The 18525-nt window shown below is 51.1% G+C and overlaps 2 protein-coding genes across 2 annotated transcripts; one reads left to right on the top strand and one right to left on the bottom strand.

Annotated features, from left to right (window-relative positions):
* Window positions 1-770: 770 nt before the first annotated feature.
* On the top strand, window positions 771-10617 carry ALDH9A1 (aldehyde dehydrogenase 9 family member A1). The gene is made up of 11 exons (XM_030032116.2): window positions 771-1080; window positions 1797-1942; window positions 2991-3120; window positions 3440-3574; window positions 4074-4270; window positions 5117-5257; window positions 5997-6185; window positions 8335-8422; window positions 8799-8940; window positions 9486-9598; window positions 9709-10617. The coding sequence occupies exons 1-11, from the start codon at window positions 900-902 to the stop codon at window positions 9801-9803; spliced, it is 1557 nt and encodes a 518-aa protein (XP_029887976.1). The 5' UTR covers window positions 771-899; the 3' UTR covers window positions 9804-10617.
* A 216-nt stretch (window positions 10618-10833) lies between these two features.
* MGST3 (microsomal glutathione S-transferase 3) lies at window positions 10834-18159 on the bottom strand. Its single transcript, XM_030032119.1, has 6 exons — window positions 18035-18159; window positions 14711-14834; window positions 13409-13482; window positions 12660-12717; window positions 11416-11488; window positions 10834-11056 (listed from the first exon to the last, which is right to left on the bottom strand). The coding sequence occupies exons 2-6, from the start codon at window positions 14825-14827 to the stop codon at window positions 10947-10949; spliced, it is 432 nt and encodes a 143-aa protein (XP_029887979.1). The 5' UTR covers window positions 14828-14834; window positions 18035-18159; the 3' UTR covers window positions 10834-10946.
* Window positions 18160-18525: the final 366 nt, after the last annotated feature.

Raw genomic sequence — 18525 nt, 5'->3', positions numbered from 1 at the left:
GTCAGAAACTCTGCCCTTGGCAAATCTGTGCGCTGTTGCATCACACCACGCTTTGTCAGCTGGGGAGGGAAGCGTTTGCACATCCACAGATTATCTGAGAATTATTGATCCGTTGCTATATTCTGGTTGCTTTCTGCTCTCATTTGTTTGATACTGTAGTTCCCTGGGGGTTGTTAATCATTATAATGAACTGAGGGAGAACATCTTTCCTAACCTCAGCTGCTGAACCGTCTGAATTCCAAGAAGCTACAACATGGAACGAAAAACAACTTTATGACCGCAGGAAGACTCTGGTTTGGAAGGAAAAAAGGATGGTTTTGGTTCTGTTTCATGGATAACTTTAAAAAAAAAAAAATCTCAACATAAATTGCAACTGTGGTCACATCTTTGAGGAGGTTTAACTACTGCCAGGGGGTGGTAATATACATGTGTTGCTGCTAGTCCCCTCCCATCCATCATCTCACGCAGCTGTAGACCTGTTCATTTGTGCTTCTTTTTGTCCTTTACACGATTTGCAGTGCAGTCTTGCGTCCCGTCCCCGGCCGCAGCTATTAGAGGAACTTTTCAGAAACTCTGCAGTAGATGGCTGTGAAATATACGTCCGCGGGCGTTTGCTTTCCTGAAGCTCAGCCGTTCGGTTGTACGTATCGACTCGTTCTTTGCCAATCTTAAAACAATTTACCGAAACCTTTGAAACTTCGGCGTCACCCTGGGTGGGACGTATTACCTCCGAACCGCCAGGGGGAGCCCGAGCGCCGGGCAGGGCCGCCGGGCGGGGCGGGGCGGGGCCCGCGGCCCTGAGGTACAAGGCACCCGAGCGGGTCTGGGCTACCGGTACCTCTCCCGTGGGGATTTCCCGGCCCACCGCTTTCCCTTCCCCCTTCCCGGCGGCCCAGCCGATGCTGGTGCGGTCCCGGTTGCCGAACCTTTTGCCCCGGCTCTGCTCCTTTCGTCCCAGCCTCGCCATGAGCAGCGTTACCGGTACCGTCACCATCCAGCAGCCCCTCAACTACCGGGCGGGCGGCCGCGTTCAGCCCGTCGATGGAGGCCAGGCCGAGGAGGTGTATGAGCCGGCCACAGGTACCTCCCCGTTGCCTGCTCGGGGTGTGGGGGGTTAAAGCTGCGCTGAGGCGCGGGGTCCGTGGCCGGGAGTCGCCTCCTTGTTATTTAACTGCAAAGGCCGGGTGCCATCGGCTTTTCCCAGCTGCCCACGTCGGATACCGCCTATGCAGGCGTCCTGAAGGCTGTGGTCTTTTGGTGGCTGCGTTTTGCCTCCTGCAGTGCAGGTCCATCATCGAACTTTTTAGAAGAAATCAGCTCTGATTCTTAAAAAAATCGAGTGGTGCCTGATCTTGGCAAATGATATGATTTAAACATTTCTAAATTTTTTTTGTTTTTTTTTTTAATTGGACATATCTAGGTTTCAGCAGAATCACCTCAAGAAAGAGTGTTTAACTATGCTGGGGATTGTGTAACAGAGTCCTGAAGCTGGTGGTAGAAGTAAAACAAACTCCAGTGGGAAACAGAGGAATTTTGTAATAATTGGAGCTAATTAGTAACTAGAACATGACTGTGGAGAATGGCAGATCTTGTAATTCAGACCAGCTGAATTGCAGCACCTCTTCTATAGCCAATTACAAATCAGTGGGAACCATAGTATGAAGTTCCGTAAGCCTGGTGTATATATAGGTGGCTGGACTGAAGACTTTGGGTTTTGATGCAAGATAAACCATATTCTTCTGTGCCCCTTTTCTGAGATTTCCCACCTGTTTATTTCCTGTTTAAAATGTGCCCAGGTCGTGTGATATGCAAGCTGCTCTGCTCTGGGGAAAAGGAGGTCGATCTGGCTGTGCAGAGTGCAAAGGCTGCCTTTAAAATATGGAGTCAGATGTCTGGCATGGAGCGAAGCAGGGTGCTGCTGGAGGCTGCCAGAATTATTCGGGTATGTTGTGGGAGCTCGTCTCCTTTTTTGGAGAGGCGTGGTTTTGTCTCTGAGCTTTCTTGTGGGTTAATGTGGTTGTTGGGGGCTTCCAGCTGGACTTCCAGAGCTCCAGGAGGAACGCGGGAGTTAAAACCCACCTTTGCCCAGAAGAGACAGTAGGCTGCCTTGGGCAGGGCTTCAGTCTTGTCACTGTATTCAAGGCCAGTGTGTACTTTCTCTGCTTAATTCTGTTAGAAGACATAAAACTGAAGCCATCCAGTCGAGATCTTGCAGGGCTTGTACTTCTTTTTACAAGTCCAAAGATTAAGCTGAAATTGCGCAACTGTCACACTGTTGAACTTCTAGCTTGTCAGACACTGTTGTCACGCGACTGGAGTGTGTCTTAGTTTAGCAATAAAAAAAAAGTAGGAATGCTGGTTTTTATCTTAGACACCAGGGAGACACATGGGAGAGAGAGGATACAAATCTTGGACATCAAAGTTAATCCCCATGGAGGCATGGATCTGTAAGAAACCAGACCTTCTTTCCCCAGTGTGTATATGTGATTAGAAAGCTGTTTCCTCCTGCCAGACTTCTGTGGTAGGATAATATTCCTGTCAGGGAGATGGTCTGTTAAAGGACGTTTCCCAGCTGTGTTGCTTTGTCCATTCTTCACTAAGTCCTCTGGTTCCATTTTGATCTTGCTGTTTGTTGTTCTTCCCAGTTTAGTTCTGTGAATTCTAATCACTGTTTGCCAGCCAGCTTCCAAGTTCAGGTTTGCTCATCTTTTAGATGAACAGGGATGTTAGGCAAGACTGGACCAGCAGTGAACCCCAGCGGCAGCAGTGGCCATCTGTTTGACATTCCCCTGCAGTTGTTTGCCACTGGGAAAATGATAAATAGCAGTTGGGAATGTACCTTTTAGAGATTATAGTTTCTCACAGCAGAGCCTGGCTTACTGATGGCAGAGCCTTGTTTGGGACTTGTGTGCTTGAGAACCAGGTATTGCCTTGTGGAGTTCTGCTACAGACTTCTCTAATGCATTATCGCTGTGCTGTGCCTCTCACAGGAGCAGAGAGAAGAAATTGCCACCATGGAAACCATCAACAATGGGAAATCTATCTTTGAAGCCAGAGTGGACATTGACATATCCTGGCAGTGTCTGGAGTATTACGCAGGACTGGCAGGATCTCTAGCTGGTGAGAATGTTACTGGAGTTTGCTCTTTACTCTCTGTCCTGCCACTTGTATTCCCTGGTAACTTCCATGGCATGAAACCATCTTTGCTGTTGATTTCTTAAGAGATGGACTACTCCTTTTTCTGAAGATCTTGGAAGGATTTTCGGAGATCTCTACCTAATGCTGCCATGCTCTGTGGGCACTTATGTACCTTCTGTGAGCTTGCTGGGGTAAAAGCCATGTGTCTCTGTTCCCAATCAAAGCAAGATGTGGCCCCTGAGGCTCTGGTAAGACAGGAAGGGGCTTTGCTCTACCTTCTGGCTGTTTCTTTTCTTTGCAGGTGAACACATCCAACTTCCTGGGGGATCCTTTGGGTACACTCGGAGAGAGCCCCTCGGAGTGTGTGTTGGGATTGGAGCCTGGAATTACCCCTTCCAGATTGCCTGCTGGAAGTCTGCCCCGGCCTTGGCTTGTGGTAATGAAGACTCTCTGTGCAAGCTTCTCTTTGAAGCCAAATGATCCTGTTTGGGAGAGTGATTGGGGGGATGAAGTCTAGGATTACCTTGAAGGAGGTGTTGAAGGATTAGCAGAACCTTCAGGCTGTTACTCTGGCAGGAAGGGAAAGGAGATGGAAGTGGGAACACGGCAGATGCTGGGAGGGCAGGGAGTGCATCAGGAAAAAGACTGATTGCTTGGCTTTGTACCAGATGGGGAAGGTCTCTGGAAATGTCTGCAGTGCAGCCCCATCTCCTCTGGCCCTTCCTAGTGGGAAGGTGCAGTTCCTCCCTTTCACTGGTTGCAGTGTTCAGCTGAAACTGTTTCCTCCTCTCTTGGGGGGATCTTCTAGGATCTGTTGAGACAAACTTATTGTGTGGGTTGGGTTTTTTTGTGTTGTTTTTGGTTTTTTTTTTTTTTCTTTTCCCTAAAGCAGTTTGGCTGTTAACCCCACCTTGCCTTTGTCTGGGTTCCCCTAGGCAATGCGATGGTCTTCAAGCCCTCTCCCTTCACCCCTGTTTCGGTGGTGAGGTTGGCAGAGATCTTCACAGAGGCCGGTGTGCCCAAGGGGCTCTTCAATGTGGTGCAGGGTGGAGCGGCCACAGGCCAGTTCCTCTGTCATCACCCAGATGTGGCCAAAATCTCTTTCACTGGCAGTGTGCCAACTGGCATCAAGGTAAAGGCACCTTCACACTTGGGGACACAAGGTGTCTGTAGTGCCAGCCTTCCTGGTGTGCTGCGGACGTCGATATCTCCTTGAGCTCTTGTGCATGAGGCTTGTAAAGATGGGGTGTGAGTCAGCATTTCTGGGTCTGAGCATGGAGCTTGCACGTACAGGGTTACACTGGGGCTCCAGTTAGCCTACTGGGCATGGGCTTGGGCACTCAGTCCTTTCAGAGGAGCCCCTTGGTCATCTTTATTTCTTTAGCCCCTGGTTGCAGTGAAGTCTCTGAGCTGCTAAAGGGTATCTATGTAGGGAGGAGGGTACGTAAAACAGAGCAGCACTGGGAAAATGTGGGAGCGTTTCTGGCAGTAATAGCTCGGTTTAGTTGTATACAACCTACTGTTTTTAAGCAAGAGGTTAGTTTTTGTGAATTTCTTACCCTCAATTTATTCTTCAAATAAATTCTTCAATTAGAAGTCCCTAAAAAGACTTTTAAAAATAAATTCTGATTTGAAAGAGGGAAATGTTGCCCCTTGAACGCTACCTACATGTGCGTTCCTACTGTGGGGTGCAGTGACACAGATGCAGTTACAGCTGTCCTCAGCTTACGCTGAGCATGAGACTTCCTGCAAATGACTCCTCAGGTTTTGTTGGTTTTATCTTTAAAATAAAGAACAAACCCCAAACCCTCTGAGACTGTCCCCAGCCTGAACTAAACACATCTAGGAAACCCCGCTTGCCCTTCATGCTGTTTCTGTTGCTGGTGAAGGGCCCTGCAGGAGCTCTCCCTTTGGGTCTCTCTTGTCTCCCTCCACCAGACAGTGGGTCATTTGTCTCTTCTGTCCTTGTTTCCCTCAGATAATGGAGATGGCAGCTAAAGGGATCAAACCAGTCACCCTGGAGCTGGGGGGTAAATCCCCCCTTATCATCTTTTCAGACTGCGCCCTGGAGAATGCTGTGAATGGAGCCCTCATGGCCAACTTCCTTACACAGGGCGAGGTGTGTGTCCATGGGGGAGGAGTGGCCCTTCTCAGTGTGGTGGGGTGGTTTGAGAATTGGGCAGCAGAGCTAGCCTGTGGCCTTGCATAGTGAGGGATGCCCTGAAGCTCCCATCTTGCCATGCGTTTCCCTGTGCAGTGTCACAAGGGATCGGAAGGGATGCCCTTGCAGAAGCCAGTGTAGGGCATCACAGCAGAGTATGCCTGAGCCGATGCCCTGTCCTTCCCAGAAGTGGAGCCTCTCTAATACCCGGTACCCAGCTCAGAACGGTTGCTCCTGTGCCCTGGGCTCCAGTCTGGTGCTCAGAGGTCAGAAGCAGCTGTGCTGGTGTCCTCTGGAGGAGCAGCAAAGTTCCAGTCTGGTGCACTGAGCCACAGCCCTATGGGGCTCTGTCCCGTATTTGGGATCTCTACATGTGCTGCAGTTTTGTGTAATCCTGCTGGCAAATTGGCTTACCGAGGTCATCTCTGGGAACTGGAAAGTCAGCTCAAGTTCTCTTCTGCTGGTGAGTTGATGTGTTTTTGCCACCTGGTGGCATCATTACCACTGTGTCCAGCATGGACTGTTCAGTGCGGTCATGAGCAGCAGGATAATCTAGTCATCTTTGTCCCCAAGGACAAGTTAGCTGTTTTAGCAGCTGTGGAGGGGCTTTTCTGAGAGCCTCTATAGCAGGTCCCAAGCGGGGAAGGACTGTGGAGTGCTGTGTGTCTTACACTGAGCAGCCTGCCCTTTATCCCAGGTGTGCTGCAACGGCACGCGGGTGTTTGTGGAGAGGAAGATACTGGATGCCTTCACAAAGGAGGTGGTGAAACGCACCCAGAAAATCAAAATTGGAGACCCGCTTCTGGAAGACACACGGATGGGAGCCCTCATCAACCGGCCCCACCTGGATCGTGTCCAGGGCTTTATCAAGCAGGCGAAGGAGCAGGTGAGATTGTGATGCTGCCTTGTGACTGCCCTGAAATGTTTCTCTTTCTTGTTAGACAGACTGGCAGCTGCTTTCCTGCCCCATGCCTTCCCAGTTAAGCTGGTTTTTTTTTTTGTTGTGGTTGAATTACTCGTTAGGTGTCTTGGGCCACTAGATGCATAAATTTGATGGGTGGACTGTTTGGTGGATGAGGAATTGGTTGGATGGTCACATCCAGAGGGTAGTGGTCAATGGCTCAATGTCCAGATGGAGATCGGTGACAAGTAGTGTCCCTCAGCCTCAGGGGTCTGTATTGGGACCAGTATTGTTTAATATCTTTATCAGTGACATAGTGGGATCAAGTGCATCTCAGCAAGTTTGCAGACAACACCAAGCTGAGTGGTGTGGTTGACATGCCTGAGGGACGGGATGCCATCCAGAGGGACTTGGACGAGATTGAGAAGTGGGCCCATGTGAACCTCATGAGGTTCAACAAGGCCAAGTGCAAGGTCCTGCACATGGATCAGAGCAACCTCCAGTATCGATACAGGCTGGGGGATGAAGGGATTGAGAGCCGCCCTGTGGAGAAGGACTTGGGGGTACTGGTGGATGAAAAGCTGGACATGAGCCGACAATATGCGCTCACAGCCCAGAAGGCCAACTGTATCCTCGGCTGCATCCAAGGCAGGGTGGCCAGCAGGTCAAGGGAGGTGATTCTGCCCCTCTGCTCTGGTGAGACCCCACCTGGAGTACCGTGTCCAGCTCTGGAATCCTCAGCACAGGAAAGACATGGACCTGTTGGAGCAGGTCCAGAGGAGGGCCACAAAAATGATCAGAGGGATTGAACACCTCTCCTATTAACAAAGGCTGAGAGAGTTGGGGTTGTTCAACCTGGAGAAGAGAAGGTTCCGGGGACACCTTGCAGCCTTTCAGTACTTGAAGGGGTCTTATAAGAAAGATGGGGACAGACTTCTTAGTAGGGCCTGTAGCAATAGGACAAGGGGTAATGGCTTTAAACTAAAAGAGGGTAGATTCAGACTAGGTATAAGGAATAAATTTTTTATGATGAGGGTGGTGAAACCCTGGAACAGTTTGCCCAGGGAGGTGGTAAGTGCCCCATGCCTGGGAACATTCAAGGTCAGGCTGGACGGGGCTCTGAGCAGCCTGATCTAGTTGAAGATGTCCCTACTTATTGCAGGGGAGGGTTAGACTAGATGACCTTTAAAGGTCTCTTCCAACCCAAACGATTCTATGATTAAAAGTGACCCAGTGCCTATCTCTGAATCAGCATTGAAGTTGACATGGCTTTTCGTATCCTGATGCTGCCAAGTTTTAGAGGTGGTGAGATACCCAGCAAGGCAGTGTGTAAAATGGGATAATCCATAAGGTTTGGGCTGGTTCTAAGTTGTGGTGCCACCTTGCATGCTTGGCTGTTATCTCATTTGGGTTCCAGTTTTGTTGGAGAAAAAGCTTGCTAAGGATCGAAGGCCAAATTTACAGGCTGCTGGAAACAATCTCTGTAAGAGCAATAAGATCTACCCAGGCTTTTTGGGTTTTTTTTCTCCAGGTTTTATTGTAAAGTGTAAAGATGTTTTAAATGGCAGTGCTAGGTATGTGACTAGGTGTAGCCAGGTTGGGGATGGGATGGAGAAGGGGAACTGTGAGTGAAAGCCAGGAGGGCTAGACCAGGATTTGGAAACAGGAAGAGGGATGTGGAAGGAGATGTGGGGAAGGAAGGGAGAAATCCCCATCTCTAAAACTGGGCATTTGATGGAGGTAGGTGTTTCTTGCCAGGTGGAGTGCTAAGGGACTGGCTGACTTGCTAACGAGGGAATTCACACCATGTGAACATGTGGAAGTTAATGTGATACCAGCTGAGGATCTGCTCCTAGTTGTAGTTGCTTCCCTTCAACCTACACTGGCTCCTGTGGCACTTGCACCCCAAACTGGCGTTGTTTGGACTTTTAGGTTGGGTCTCACCCCCTGACCTTCATCTGTCAGTGATGCTCTGTCAGCAGTCCTGACCTGGAGAGACGCCAGGGAGGGCACAGGCATGGTTTGTCCAATAGGACTGTAAACCCAGCAGGGATTATTGGCCAGCCAGAGCTGCGGCAGCTGGGCAGGATGCTCCTGATTGTGTATGCCTACCTTCTGCTTGGCTCTTTTTCAGGGGGCAGAGGTGCTGTGTGGTGGGGACCTGTGCGTGCCAGATGACCCGAAGCTGAAGAATGGCTACTACATGCGACCCTGTGTGTTAGGTATGATCCTTCCTATCATGGTACTGTGGTCTTCTGTGTGGATGTTACTGAGTTTCTTCTAGAAAAAGCTGTGTTCAGCGTAACCTGCCTCTGTGTACATCCGCAGTGTAGACAGGCACTCACAGGTGTACTAGAGAGCTGAGGCACCCAAGAACTGCATCCAGAGAAATCTCTGCTGTTGGAAGGTCTGACAGGGCACGTGCAGTTAGTGCCTCTGCTGCCTTGAGATGCAGGATGGGACTTGCTCCACTGCTAGCCAAGTTGGGGGGGCTGTGCAGTGCTGAGTGCTGTTTCCAAGGCTGTGTGGGTTGCCGAATGCACAGGCTGTGCCACTAGCTCTTCCTCCTGAAGGACATGTTGTCTGCCTTGCTTCCAGGGAACTGCACAGATGACATGACTTGTGTGAAGGAAGAAATCTTTGGGCCTGTCATGTCTATTCTGCCATTTGACACGGAGGAGGAGGTTGTGGAGAGAGCCAACAACACCAAATTTGGCCTGGCAGGTGGTGTCTTTACCAGGTATGACTGGGTAGCGTGGCTGGTGTGGAAGCGGTCTGGGGAGAAGGGAACTTGATGCTCCTCTTGCAGTGCCTGGCACGGGCATGGATATCCTCTTCCAGAAAAGCTGGAGCAAGGGATTGCCAGAAGGGAACATTGTAAATGACTGCACATCTCCTCCCAGTTTTTTTCCTGAAGGGTTAGGTGGGCCCGGCTGTCCTTCAGACTCCTTCCAGCCTGTGCTTGGCCTGCTGCCTGCCTTCCTGCATCTCGCAGAGACATGCATCAGGAGCCTGCTACGCTGCTGAAAGCATGCAAAGACATCTGTTGGCCGCTTGCCATAGTCTGCTTTGCTGGTGTCCTTGTCCTGCCTTCTCAAATCAAATGCAGTTTTGAGTGTCCTTGAGAATAGGAGCTGCATCCTTTGAGCAGGCAAAGACAGAGCAGGGCAGGTTGGGCTCCAAAAACCACTGCGACCTGCTGACCTTTCTGTAGTGGGATGTTAACTGGCAGGGAAGGAGGGAATGAATGGGAAGGGATCCAGCTGAATTGCCGTTTTCCTGCAGGGATATCCAGAAGGCTCACAGGGTAGTAGCTGCTCTCAAGGCTGGGATGTGCTTCATTAACAATTACAACATCAGCCCTGTGGAGCTGCCTTTCGGAGGATACAAGGCATCAGGTGAGCTCTGTTTGACCTTCCCTGGTATGGCTACATGCCAGTTACAGGGGATATGAGTGGTACCTGGCACAGCCTGGAGCTGTGTTCTCACTTCTGGCTTGTCCCTGCAGGATTTGGCAGAGAGAATGGGCGGGCAGCCATTGAGTACTACTCGCAGCTGAAGACTGTCTGCGTGGAGATGGGTGATGTGGAATCTGTGTTCTAGTGGCTCTGGGGCCTGCTCAAGGGAGCAACAGCCAGTTCTTGCCTGTCAGCCAGAGATGTGGATCATTTACACAGCAATAAAGTGCTCTAAAATTGTAAGTGCCTGGGTGGTAACACTGCTGGAGCAGCATTTAGCCATCCTGCTCCTGCCAGGGGGAATGTACACATAGGGCTTAGCTTGTAGGTCTGCTCTGTCCTGTCTGGTACCTCAGACTAGGAGGCAGCAATATGGCTTTCAGCAGCAGCTCATGCAGCTACCTAGGTGTTGCCAGAGGCTTGTCAGTGACAGAGGCCTGGCCCAGACTGCTTCCTGTGCTGTGTGCCTTGAACCCCACTGCCTTCCACCCTCAGTCAACTTCATTTTTGGCTTAACAGGTGTGACCCTACTCAGTGCACACATAAGCTCTTGGACACATTGATATCCTGTAGCTATAGGCTCTGTCTATTCTCTGACTACGTAAAAGCCTTGAGGGAATAAACAATCCTACCCTTTAGCCCCCTTGTAAACACAAGTTTTGGTTTTTTTAACTGTACCTCACTTCCAAGGTGGGACTAAATATTGTGGGGATGGTTAGCTGATGCTGCCTGGGACAGGCATGGCCCTGAGGATCATCTCCACACACAGAGTATGGAGCACAACCAGGGTGGTAGCAAGCTCCAGCGTAGGATAGAGTGCTGCTGCTCTTAACTGAAAGCTATTTGACTTCCTTCCTATAGGTCTACTGTTCTTTATAAACATGATGAAGCAACAACTTTAAATGTTTGCCTACTTCTTTTTTAGCAATCAAATAAATAAATATTAACTCTGTCTGGAACATCTTATCGCAGAGTGACATGAATTGAGGGGTTCATAAAGAGGGCTGCTGCTGTATGGGTTGAACAGGGTGCAACATAGCTTTTCGGTCACTAAAAATCATAAAAGCTAGAACATCTCTGCCTGATGGGCAGATTTCTGTAGGCCTACAAAACCAGAGTTGTTCTAGCATTCTGCAAAACTTAAGAAAACCCTCTATAACTTTAGAATGAAAATATAGAATTGACAACTTCATTTTATTGAATGAGGAGAAAAGGAAAACAACCAGGAAATGTTCTAAAAGAAAACAAAAATGCCTTTAGTTTCCCAGGCAGCCATCATGATGGTCAGTTAGTCCTGGCAGATCCAGCCGAGGTGCTGGCAAGCTGAATACACGCCTGTGCCCACTAGCCCAATGAGTGCAACTGAACCAATGGCCCCTCTCCTTCGGTTTTTTGGATCTGGAAAAAAGACATGTTTTGTCAGTTCAGCAGGCCATCACTGAAAAGCTAGCCTACCCCATCCTGAAAATTAAAGAGGAAGCAGGAATTAGAGATATATCTCAAGGCAAAACAGCAGGCACCAGCTCAGGCCATGTACCTACCCTCAGTCTGTGCTATTATTAGACTAGTGCTCTTCCTATCGGTAGGAAAAGTGTACTCAAGAGTTAGCAGTCTGTGGACCTGCACCCTTTTCTCTACACCCAGAGTGGAAGCTTTATGCTGCCTCCTTGATGTGAGCTGGAGGAAAGAGCCCTGAGGCCACTGTAGGAGATTTGAGCTTCCAAGTGCCTGCTGTGTGCTGCAGGGTGAAGACCCACCTCCTGTGTAGTAGCCATGGGCATAAAGGATTCTCCCAAGGATCCAGGTGAGGCCAAGCCCTGTGGCAATCCGCTAGAGAGAAAGAAGAAACATTAAGGTTTTGGAGACTTGCTGCTTGCATGTGCTTTGCTGTTACAGCAGCCCTGCTTCAAAGAAGTGACCACCAATTACTGTGTGAGTGCTGACCTTGCCAGGACAACTGGGAGTAAGCGTGGGGGAGACAGGTGACTGATGCAGTGTGCTAGGGTGAGTTTTCTATAGGAGTCACTTTCATGATGCCTACGGGGAGGAAGCATGTGATGCAGAGTCTTGCTCTTTTGCAGCACAACTCTTCCCAAGCAACGAATGGTTAAGTCATGCAGGCAGCAGGTGCTGAATCTCATTTTACCAGTGTCACGGTAACACCAAGACCAAGTGCCACGGTTTTGGAGGCAGCTATTGCCCCAAGCCCCACTCCACTGCCTGCCTCCAGCAGGTGTACAGGTTTTCCTGTTGCAGGTGTTACGAACTTCCACCTTGCCTCTTTAAAATTTAAAGCTTGCTGCAACCTGGCTCCAGTTTGCCAGATCTGCCTATGCCGCTTCCTTCCCTCTCTGAAAAAGAATATTCAAGAAAGGCCTGACTTGTCTGTTGGTGGCAAAGAGAGAGCTACTGGTTTTGGCCTCTCCCACATGCCTCCCTCCTTATGGGTTGTCTACATCTTTTAGTTAAAAATAATCCAGGCTTTTTTTGATCCTTTGCGCACCTCCTCTGGTGGAAGTGAGTGGGAAGATCACCATGTTCCCTGTCTATTCTTATCAGACAGACTCCTCATGAAAGTGTTTTTAGATGGAGGAAAAAGTGTTCCTGTCGTCTCCACAACCAACTGCTGAGTAGTACTGCTGTAAGCCTAGCAGGACCCCGCAGGGCTTGGAAGAACCAGGCAGGGTTGGAGGGACCCTTCCCACTTATGGACCAGAGGCTGTGAATGCTTCCGTTTGTCCAACAAGGCACCGTTAGGGGAGGGAAAGGGCTCTAATAGCTGAAGCAGCAGTAATGAGTTTATGAAATACTTGTGATTCCCCTGCACAAGACCTTCTACAACTACATTTTCAGAAGGGGGACAGCTGTGAAGCGTGATGGGGCTAGTGAAGCAGCCTGGTGCCTCCAGAGGGCTAGCTTGGTCTACTGCCCCCCACCCTTCCCAAGTCAGGGAGCAAGAGCAGAGTTCAGTCATGCGGACCTGCACTGTAGCATCACTTACCGGGTGGTAGACTCCACCAGTGGCTAAAAAGAACAGGAAGGCGGGATAAACTTCCAATCTGAAAATAAAAGCGAGGAGGCCGTGTTTGTGCTCAAGTTGCTCACAAAGAGGAAACTCTAGAAACACAGAAGCTGCGAGCATCCCCTGCCAAGGTCTCTGTTGGGCCTGACTGTTATGAATCTCTGTGCTCAATGCTGTGGCCACAGATGGAGGAAAGAAGGAATGTGAGCATGCACAGACTTTTAGGGACTTCCCCTGTCTGCGCCTCTCTCTGAGCCCACCCACCCACTCTCTCCGTTCTGTGCCCTAAGCCACTGCTAAATACTACTTGCCACCAGCCAACCCAGGAAGAGTTGTTCCTCCCAAGCAGCCCTCTGATGTGCTGTTGCAGCCTGGTCCACAGTAGCTGGGTGGTCTTAGGCCTCCTCCGAGGGAGACCTGGGCAGCACAACAGATCAGCAGTCCCCAGGCAGCCTCTTCTAGAAGCAAGATTTCTAGTGTCTTCAGATCTGCCCACAGAGGAAAAGAGCCAGGCACCGGGGAAGAGGAGGCTGCTTCACAGCCCCGTCTCCTGGTTTAAGGCATGGTAAGGAGCCAGCATGGCCTTACTGCTGAGCGTCACACGGCTGTGTGTTTTCCTCAAGCGTTGACCCTGAACCCAAGTGCTTGGCAGCAGCGAGTCTCTAGCTGTAGGCCCTGCTCCACAGCCCTGTGTATTTTCAAGGTCTGCGTTTGTACATGTTACTCACGTGTTCTGGTGTGCACGCTGGATGCAGTTGAATATACGCCCATGTTCAGGGTCTGTGCTGTACATGGTTGGATACTGCCAAAAAAAAAAAAAAACCAGCAGCAAAATATGAGCAAGCGCAGTCTGGGCTCGGGAGCCTGTTCTCCAGCAGTGAGGAGCATGCCCGGCAGCACCGCTCCCCAGGGAGCCCAGTGCTGCCCGGGTGCTTGCAAGACTGACTCGCGTTGGTAAGTTAGAGCCTGTCTCCTGCCCTGTGGCCCACAAATGCTTTGTGGAAATTATTGCTTGCCCCAGGCCACTTCCTGAACTCCCTGAGCAATCAGCAATCTGACTGTCCCCTGGAGCTGGCCCTGCTTCCAACAGAAGATAGCCAGGCACTCGGTGACCTCCCTGTTTAAATCCCATCTCTCTGGAGGGGAGAGCAAAGCGGCGTTACTGAAGACATGCCCCCATGTCTTCTCTGGGGAGCTGGCAGCAGCCCATCACCCAGGAACAGGCTGAGAGGACGCTGCCTTCCTCACCACTGCAGAGCTGAGCAGCCAGCCAGAGCTGCTGCTTGGCTGCAGAGGCTTCCCCAAGCCTGAAATCCAGTGCTCTGTGCACCATTACATGCTGGGTACGTTTGCTATAATCCTGACTTCATGCAGTAGCAGTGGGATCCCCCCCAACAGGTACCCAAGGTCTGCAGCACATGCCCGGGGCTGTCCTTGTGCCCACCCCTGCTTGTGACTTCCCCCAGTGACATGGGGAAAAGAGCAAAGGAAGGTTTGTGCCTGGAGCCGAGTGGCACAGCAGCCTCTGCATGCCATCGCCCTGACTCACTGAGAGGACTGCTGCCCCCACCCAGCCCACAGGCCTGCCCAGCTCAGAGGCGATGCTGAGGGAAGGTCACTTTGAAAGACTTCTTGTGATAGGGCTCACACGCTCCCCACGAGTTTGAGAAACCCTCCTGTCACTTTTGTTCCACTACAATCCCTTTGCCCCCAATGCTGCATCAGCTGCCTTTGCAGGGAAGAAGGGCTGTGTGGTTTCTTGCTCATCAGCATTTCCAAGCTCAAAGCCTTACGCTTTCAGCTGTCTCAGCTTGGTGCCAAGCGCCTGATGCCCCAAACCCCAAGCTCTGTCACGCCGTCTGCTCCAGTCTGGAGAGCCAGAATGACAGCTCCATCTCTTCTGCATCCATGTGGTGGGGCAGGAAATGTCAGCAAGTCACCCAAAAATAAGCAAGGTGTCACCTAGCTTGTCTGCAACATCCCCTGCAGAGTGGCTCCGACCTTCCCATTCCCTCAGCCCGAGCACTCACCTCCACATTGTACTTCTTGCGGGCTTTGGCCACTTTCACCGCGAGGTGCGTGACCAAGACGAAGCTGGCAGCACCCGTCAGGATGACGTAGCCATACTCCTTTGAAAGAACAGCCATCTCGGTGCTGTCACAGAAAGAGAGCCCATTACTATTTTGGGGTGTGACTGGAGAAGCGGCAGCTCACTACACGCAGCTATGTGTGTGCGGAAGAATTGCTGAGCATGGACCCAAGACCTCCCAGCACAGGGACTGGCTGAAGGAAGAGAGAAATGGTGAGTTGGGGAATTTTCGCCTCTTGGTGCCTGCTGAGTATTAAGCAGCACAAAACAAGGGCTCTCTGCTCAGTTCCTGTCAAGCAAGCCTTCAAATCATGTTAATTGTTGGTGGGAGGTGGTGGAGGACCTTAGTCCAGCCTCTGGCTCGGAGCAGGACTGCAGCCAACGGTAGGTCCCATCAGCTCTGGCTGTGGCTGGCTAAGTCCCACGACCTCACTGACACGGTGTTGTGCCTGCAGGGATGCTCCGGAGAGGTGGACAGAAAATAATTGTTCATGGCCACTTCCAACATCAGAGCTAAGGGTCACCAAATGAAGTCAGGAAACAGATTCAAAACAAACCAAAAGAAGTGTTTTTTCATGCAGTGGGAAACAGACCTGTGGAACTCCCTGCTGAGGGATGTTATGAATGCAGGCAGTTTTCGTAAACTCAAGGGGAAAGTGAGCAAGGTAGGTAAATTGGGCATTATAATACAGACAAACACAAACTGGCTCAGAAATCCCAGGCTGAATGGAGCTGGGCTATGCGAATGGTTAGTTTGAACCTCTAAGGTCATCCTTACATAAAACAATAATAAAACCCACCACAACAATAGCAATAACAACTGAACCTTTTAAGCAAACGGGCACTGGCAAGATGAGCAATGCTCACTCCCACAGCTTCAAGGAACCCTCTGAGAGTCACAAGTCAGTGAACAGCCCCAGCAACACACAGCTGCTGGCATTTACCAACATCTGCACACACAAGTCTGCTGGCCAGGAGACACCAGGGCCCGTGTGGTTTGCATTTAATGGTTCTGCGCTTCCTTGCCCAGGCCCATCCTGGTTTCTGCTGGGACAGAGTTCATTTTTCTTTCTAGTAGCTGGTATAGTGTTATGTTTTGGATAACTATGAGAAGAATGTTGATAACACAATGATGTTTTCAGTTGTTGCTAAGTAGTGTTTCTACTAAGTCAAGGATTTTTCAGCTTCTCATGCCCAGCCAGCAAGAAGGCTGGAGGAGCACAAGAAGTTGGGAGGGGACACAGCCAGGGCAGCTGACCTGATCAGGGTATTCTGGGCAACGGTCAGCGAGTGGTGAGCAATTGCATTGTGCATCACTTGTTTTGTATATTCCAATACTTCTATTATTATTGTCATTTTATTATTATTAATATCATCATTATTTTCTTCCTTTCTGTCCTATTAAACTGTTCTTATCTCAACCTACGAGTTTTACTTTTTTCCCCCCGATTCTCTCCCCCATCCCACCGGGTGGGGGCAAAGTGAGCGAGCAGCTGCGTGGTGCTTAGTTGCTGACTGGGGTTAAACCATGACAAGGCCTGACGGAAGCAGGGAGCAGAAGGTGCACCCAGCAGCCTCCTGCCACGCTGCCCCGCAGCAAGGCCGCGTTGCATGCTTCTCCCTCTTTCCTGCTCCCCATCTGCAGACCTGCCATCAGCCTGCGCCGCTGGGAGCTGCTCGACACCGAGCACTCCGGCACCCTCTCCGCCTGCAAGCGAGCACAAGGGCCCTTCCCCACAACCATCTGGCACGGGTCCTCTTGCACAGTCCTAAACCTCAGATGTTGTCTGTCTGCGTAACCCATGACGGTGCTGCATCATGCAGCACAGCAGAAGACAGCAAAGACCTCTCTCCAGCACTGAGCCAATTCCCTCTGCAAACCAAAATCCCAGCCGATGCCTATCTCCCTCTGGTGCCTCCACGACGTAGCAAGGTTTTGGTGGCTCCTGCACTGTCCTACCAGCACAATCTGTCAGTGTGGGGGAAAACGGGCCACCTCATGGAACCAGTGCAAACAGCCTTCCTATTGCAGCAGCGCAAGCACCCCTCATAAGGGATCTTCAGAGACTAGAGGCTTTTATTTCTCATTTGCAAAGGGATTATCAACAGAGCAAGGTGAAGACAACAGCTGGCTTTGTCCACATGAAGTTTGGTAAACAATTATCAGTAAGAATATTGAAAACTAAAGTAACGAAGAAAAGTCAGCTGCACCTACACGTAATAGAGGTTAGCACCTGAGAGATGACACACTGAAAATATAACACGTTCCCACCCAGTAGAGCAGGTTGATGGTCACATTTCCCCCTTCAGATTACAAGGTTGGTGGAGAACCCCCGCCTGCCAGCAAGAACGAAGCATTTTATCTTCACAGTGCTAAATTATAATCTGGGGCTTTATCTTAGCAGCAAAGAGCACAGCAAAGCATTAAGCCGGGTGTATTCCAAAGCTGCTACTCCTACACTACTGGTATAAAACTAATTTGGAGCCACATTAAGCACTCCAATGTCAACAGGACTTTCAGCCTCTCTCCTATTGCACGCCTTGCGGCTGTTTCCGGATTCTGGTGCCTCGTGCATATCAGCAACCTTTGTCTGCAGCTGCAAGGACTTTGCTAACGAAAACTGGTCCGGTGCACAAGACTGAATTTGTATCTTCCATGCAGCAATGTTTCAGGCCGGAGCCACACGACCAAGAGATTCTGGAGTGTGACACAGCACAGAGCGGGAGCTGCAGCAGAAGAGCTCCCCGAGGGTGCTTTTACTCCAGAATAAGGGTTCTTACCAAGTTTGCCGTAACGCTAGCGTTATTATGAGTCAGCAAAGCTGATTAAGTCTCCTCGTGCAGACCCACGCTGGGATTCTGACTGCACTACCAGATCCAACAAGCTCAGACTTTCTCGCAAGCCCGGGGCGCCTTTTGTCCCCGCTGCTACCAGGCGAGCGAGCAGGCTTAGTTCCAGCGGCAGAGCTCCCCGCCAGCCGTGCGCGGTCAGACTCTCCCCAGGCAGCCCGAGCGTGCTGGGGTGCCGGCGGGGCCCCGCCGCCCTCTGCTCATCCCGCAGGCACCTTCCCCCGGAGCCTGCGCCCGGCGGGACAAAGGGGAAGTCAGGGAGGAGGCTCACGGCCCTTCCTCTACTTTCTTTACCATCCACCAGGACAATCAGCATAAGCACGCATTGGGAGCGTTCCCTCCGCCCGTACCCCCGCCCGGCCGCGTCCCCGGTCCCCGGAGGGGCGAGCTGGGGGGGTCCCCGGCCCTCACTCACCCTCAGGCGCGGCGCAGATCAGCCCGACAAGCTCCGGGAGGCGGCCGGCAGCGGGAGCGGGGCCGGCGCTGCCCACCGCACCGCCCGCAGGCGGGGCCCCGCGGCGGCCGCCCCCGCGGCGCCGGCGCTGCGGAGGGATGGGCGGTGGGTGAGGTCGTGAGCAGCCTCGGGGGGTAGGGGGTCGTGTTTTAGGAGGGAGTTGGACACGTGTGGATCTGCAGGGGGATTGGCCCTGCCAGTGCCTTCCAGCACGCCACGGGGATTGCTGAGGGGGGGTCTGTCCTATCCAGTAGCTCCGCACATGTGTCCCCAGCACGTTTTATATATATCTCTCTCTCCCTCTCAGCAGACTGCGCTGCCATGCCCACTCTTAACCATTTTGGTCATACCGACTATACCTAAGACAAAGATTTCAGCTTTGATTCACAGTTTAATGGCTCTAAGACAGTGTCGTAATTTATACCATGCTTGCTGGAATCTTCTCCTGCTTT

The sequence above is a fragment of the Aquila chrysaetos genome, chromosome 12 (assembly GCF_900496995.4).
Source record: "Aquila chrysaetos chrysaetos chromosome 12, bAquChr1.4, whole genome shotgun sequence".
Lineage (NCBI taxonomy): Eukaryota > Metazoa > Chordata > Aves > Accipitriformes > Accipitridae > Aquila > Aquila chrysaetos.
Note: the sequence above shows the minus strand (reverse complement) of the source record. Positions and strands in the feature narration are given on the sequence as shown.

Bases quoted from the DNA above. Each gene is read 5' to 3' on its own strand.
- ALDH9A1 (XM_030032116.2), top strand. From the start codon at position 900: ATGCTGGTGCGGTCCCGGTTGCCGAACCTTTTGCCCCGGCTCTGCTCC. The intron at 8,941-9,485 runs GTATGACTGGGT...GTTTTCCTGCAG, and splicing joins GCAGGTGGTGTCTTTACCAG to GGATATCCAGAAGGCTCACA. The intron at 9,599-9,708 runs GTGAGCTCTGTT...TTGTCCCTGCAG, and splicing joins CGGAGGATACAAGGCATCAG to GATTTGGCAGAGAGAATGGG.
- MGST3 (XM_030032119.1), bottom strand. From the start codon at position 14,827: ATGGCTGTTCTTTCAAAGGAGTATGGCTACGTCATCCTGACGGGTGCT. The intron at 13,483-14,710 runs GTGAGTGCTCGG...TTTTTTTGGCAG, and splicing joins GCAAGAAGTACAATGTGGAG to TATCCAACCATGTACAGCAC. The intron at 12,718-13,408 runs GTGAGTAACATG...TTTTATTTTCAG, and splicing joins CAGCGTGCACACCAGAACAC to ATTGGAAGTTTATCCCGCCT.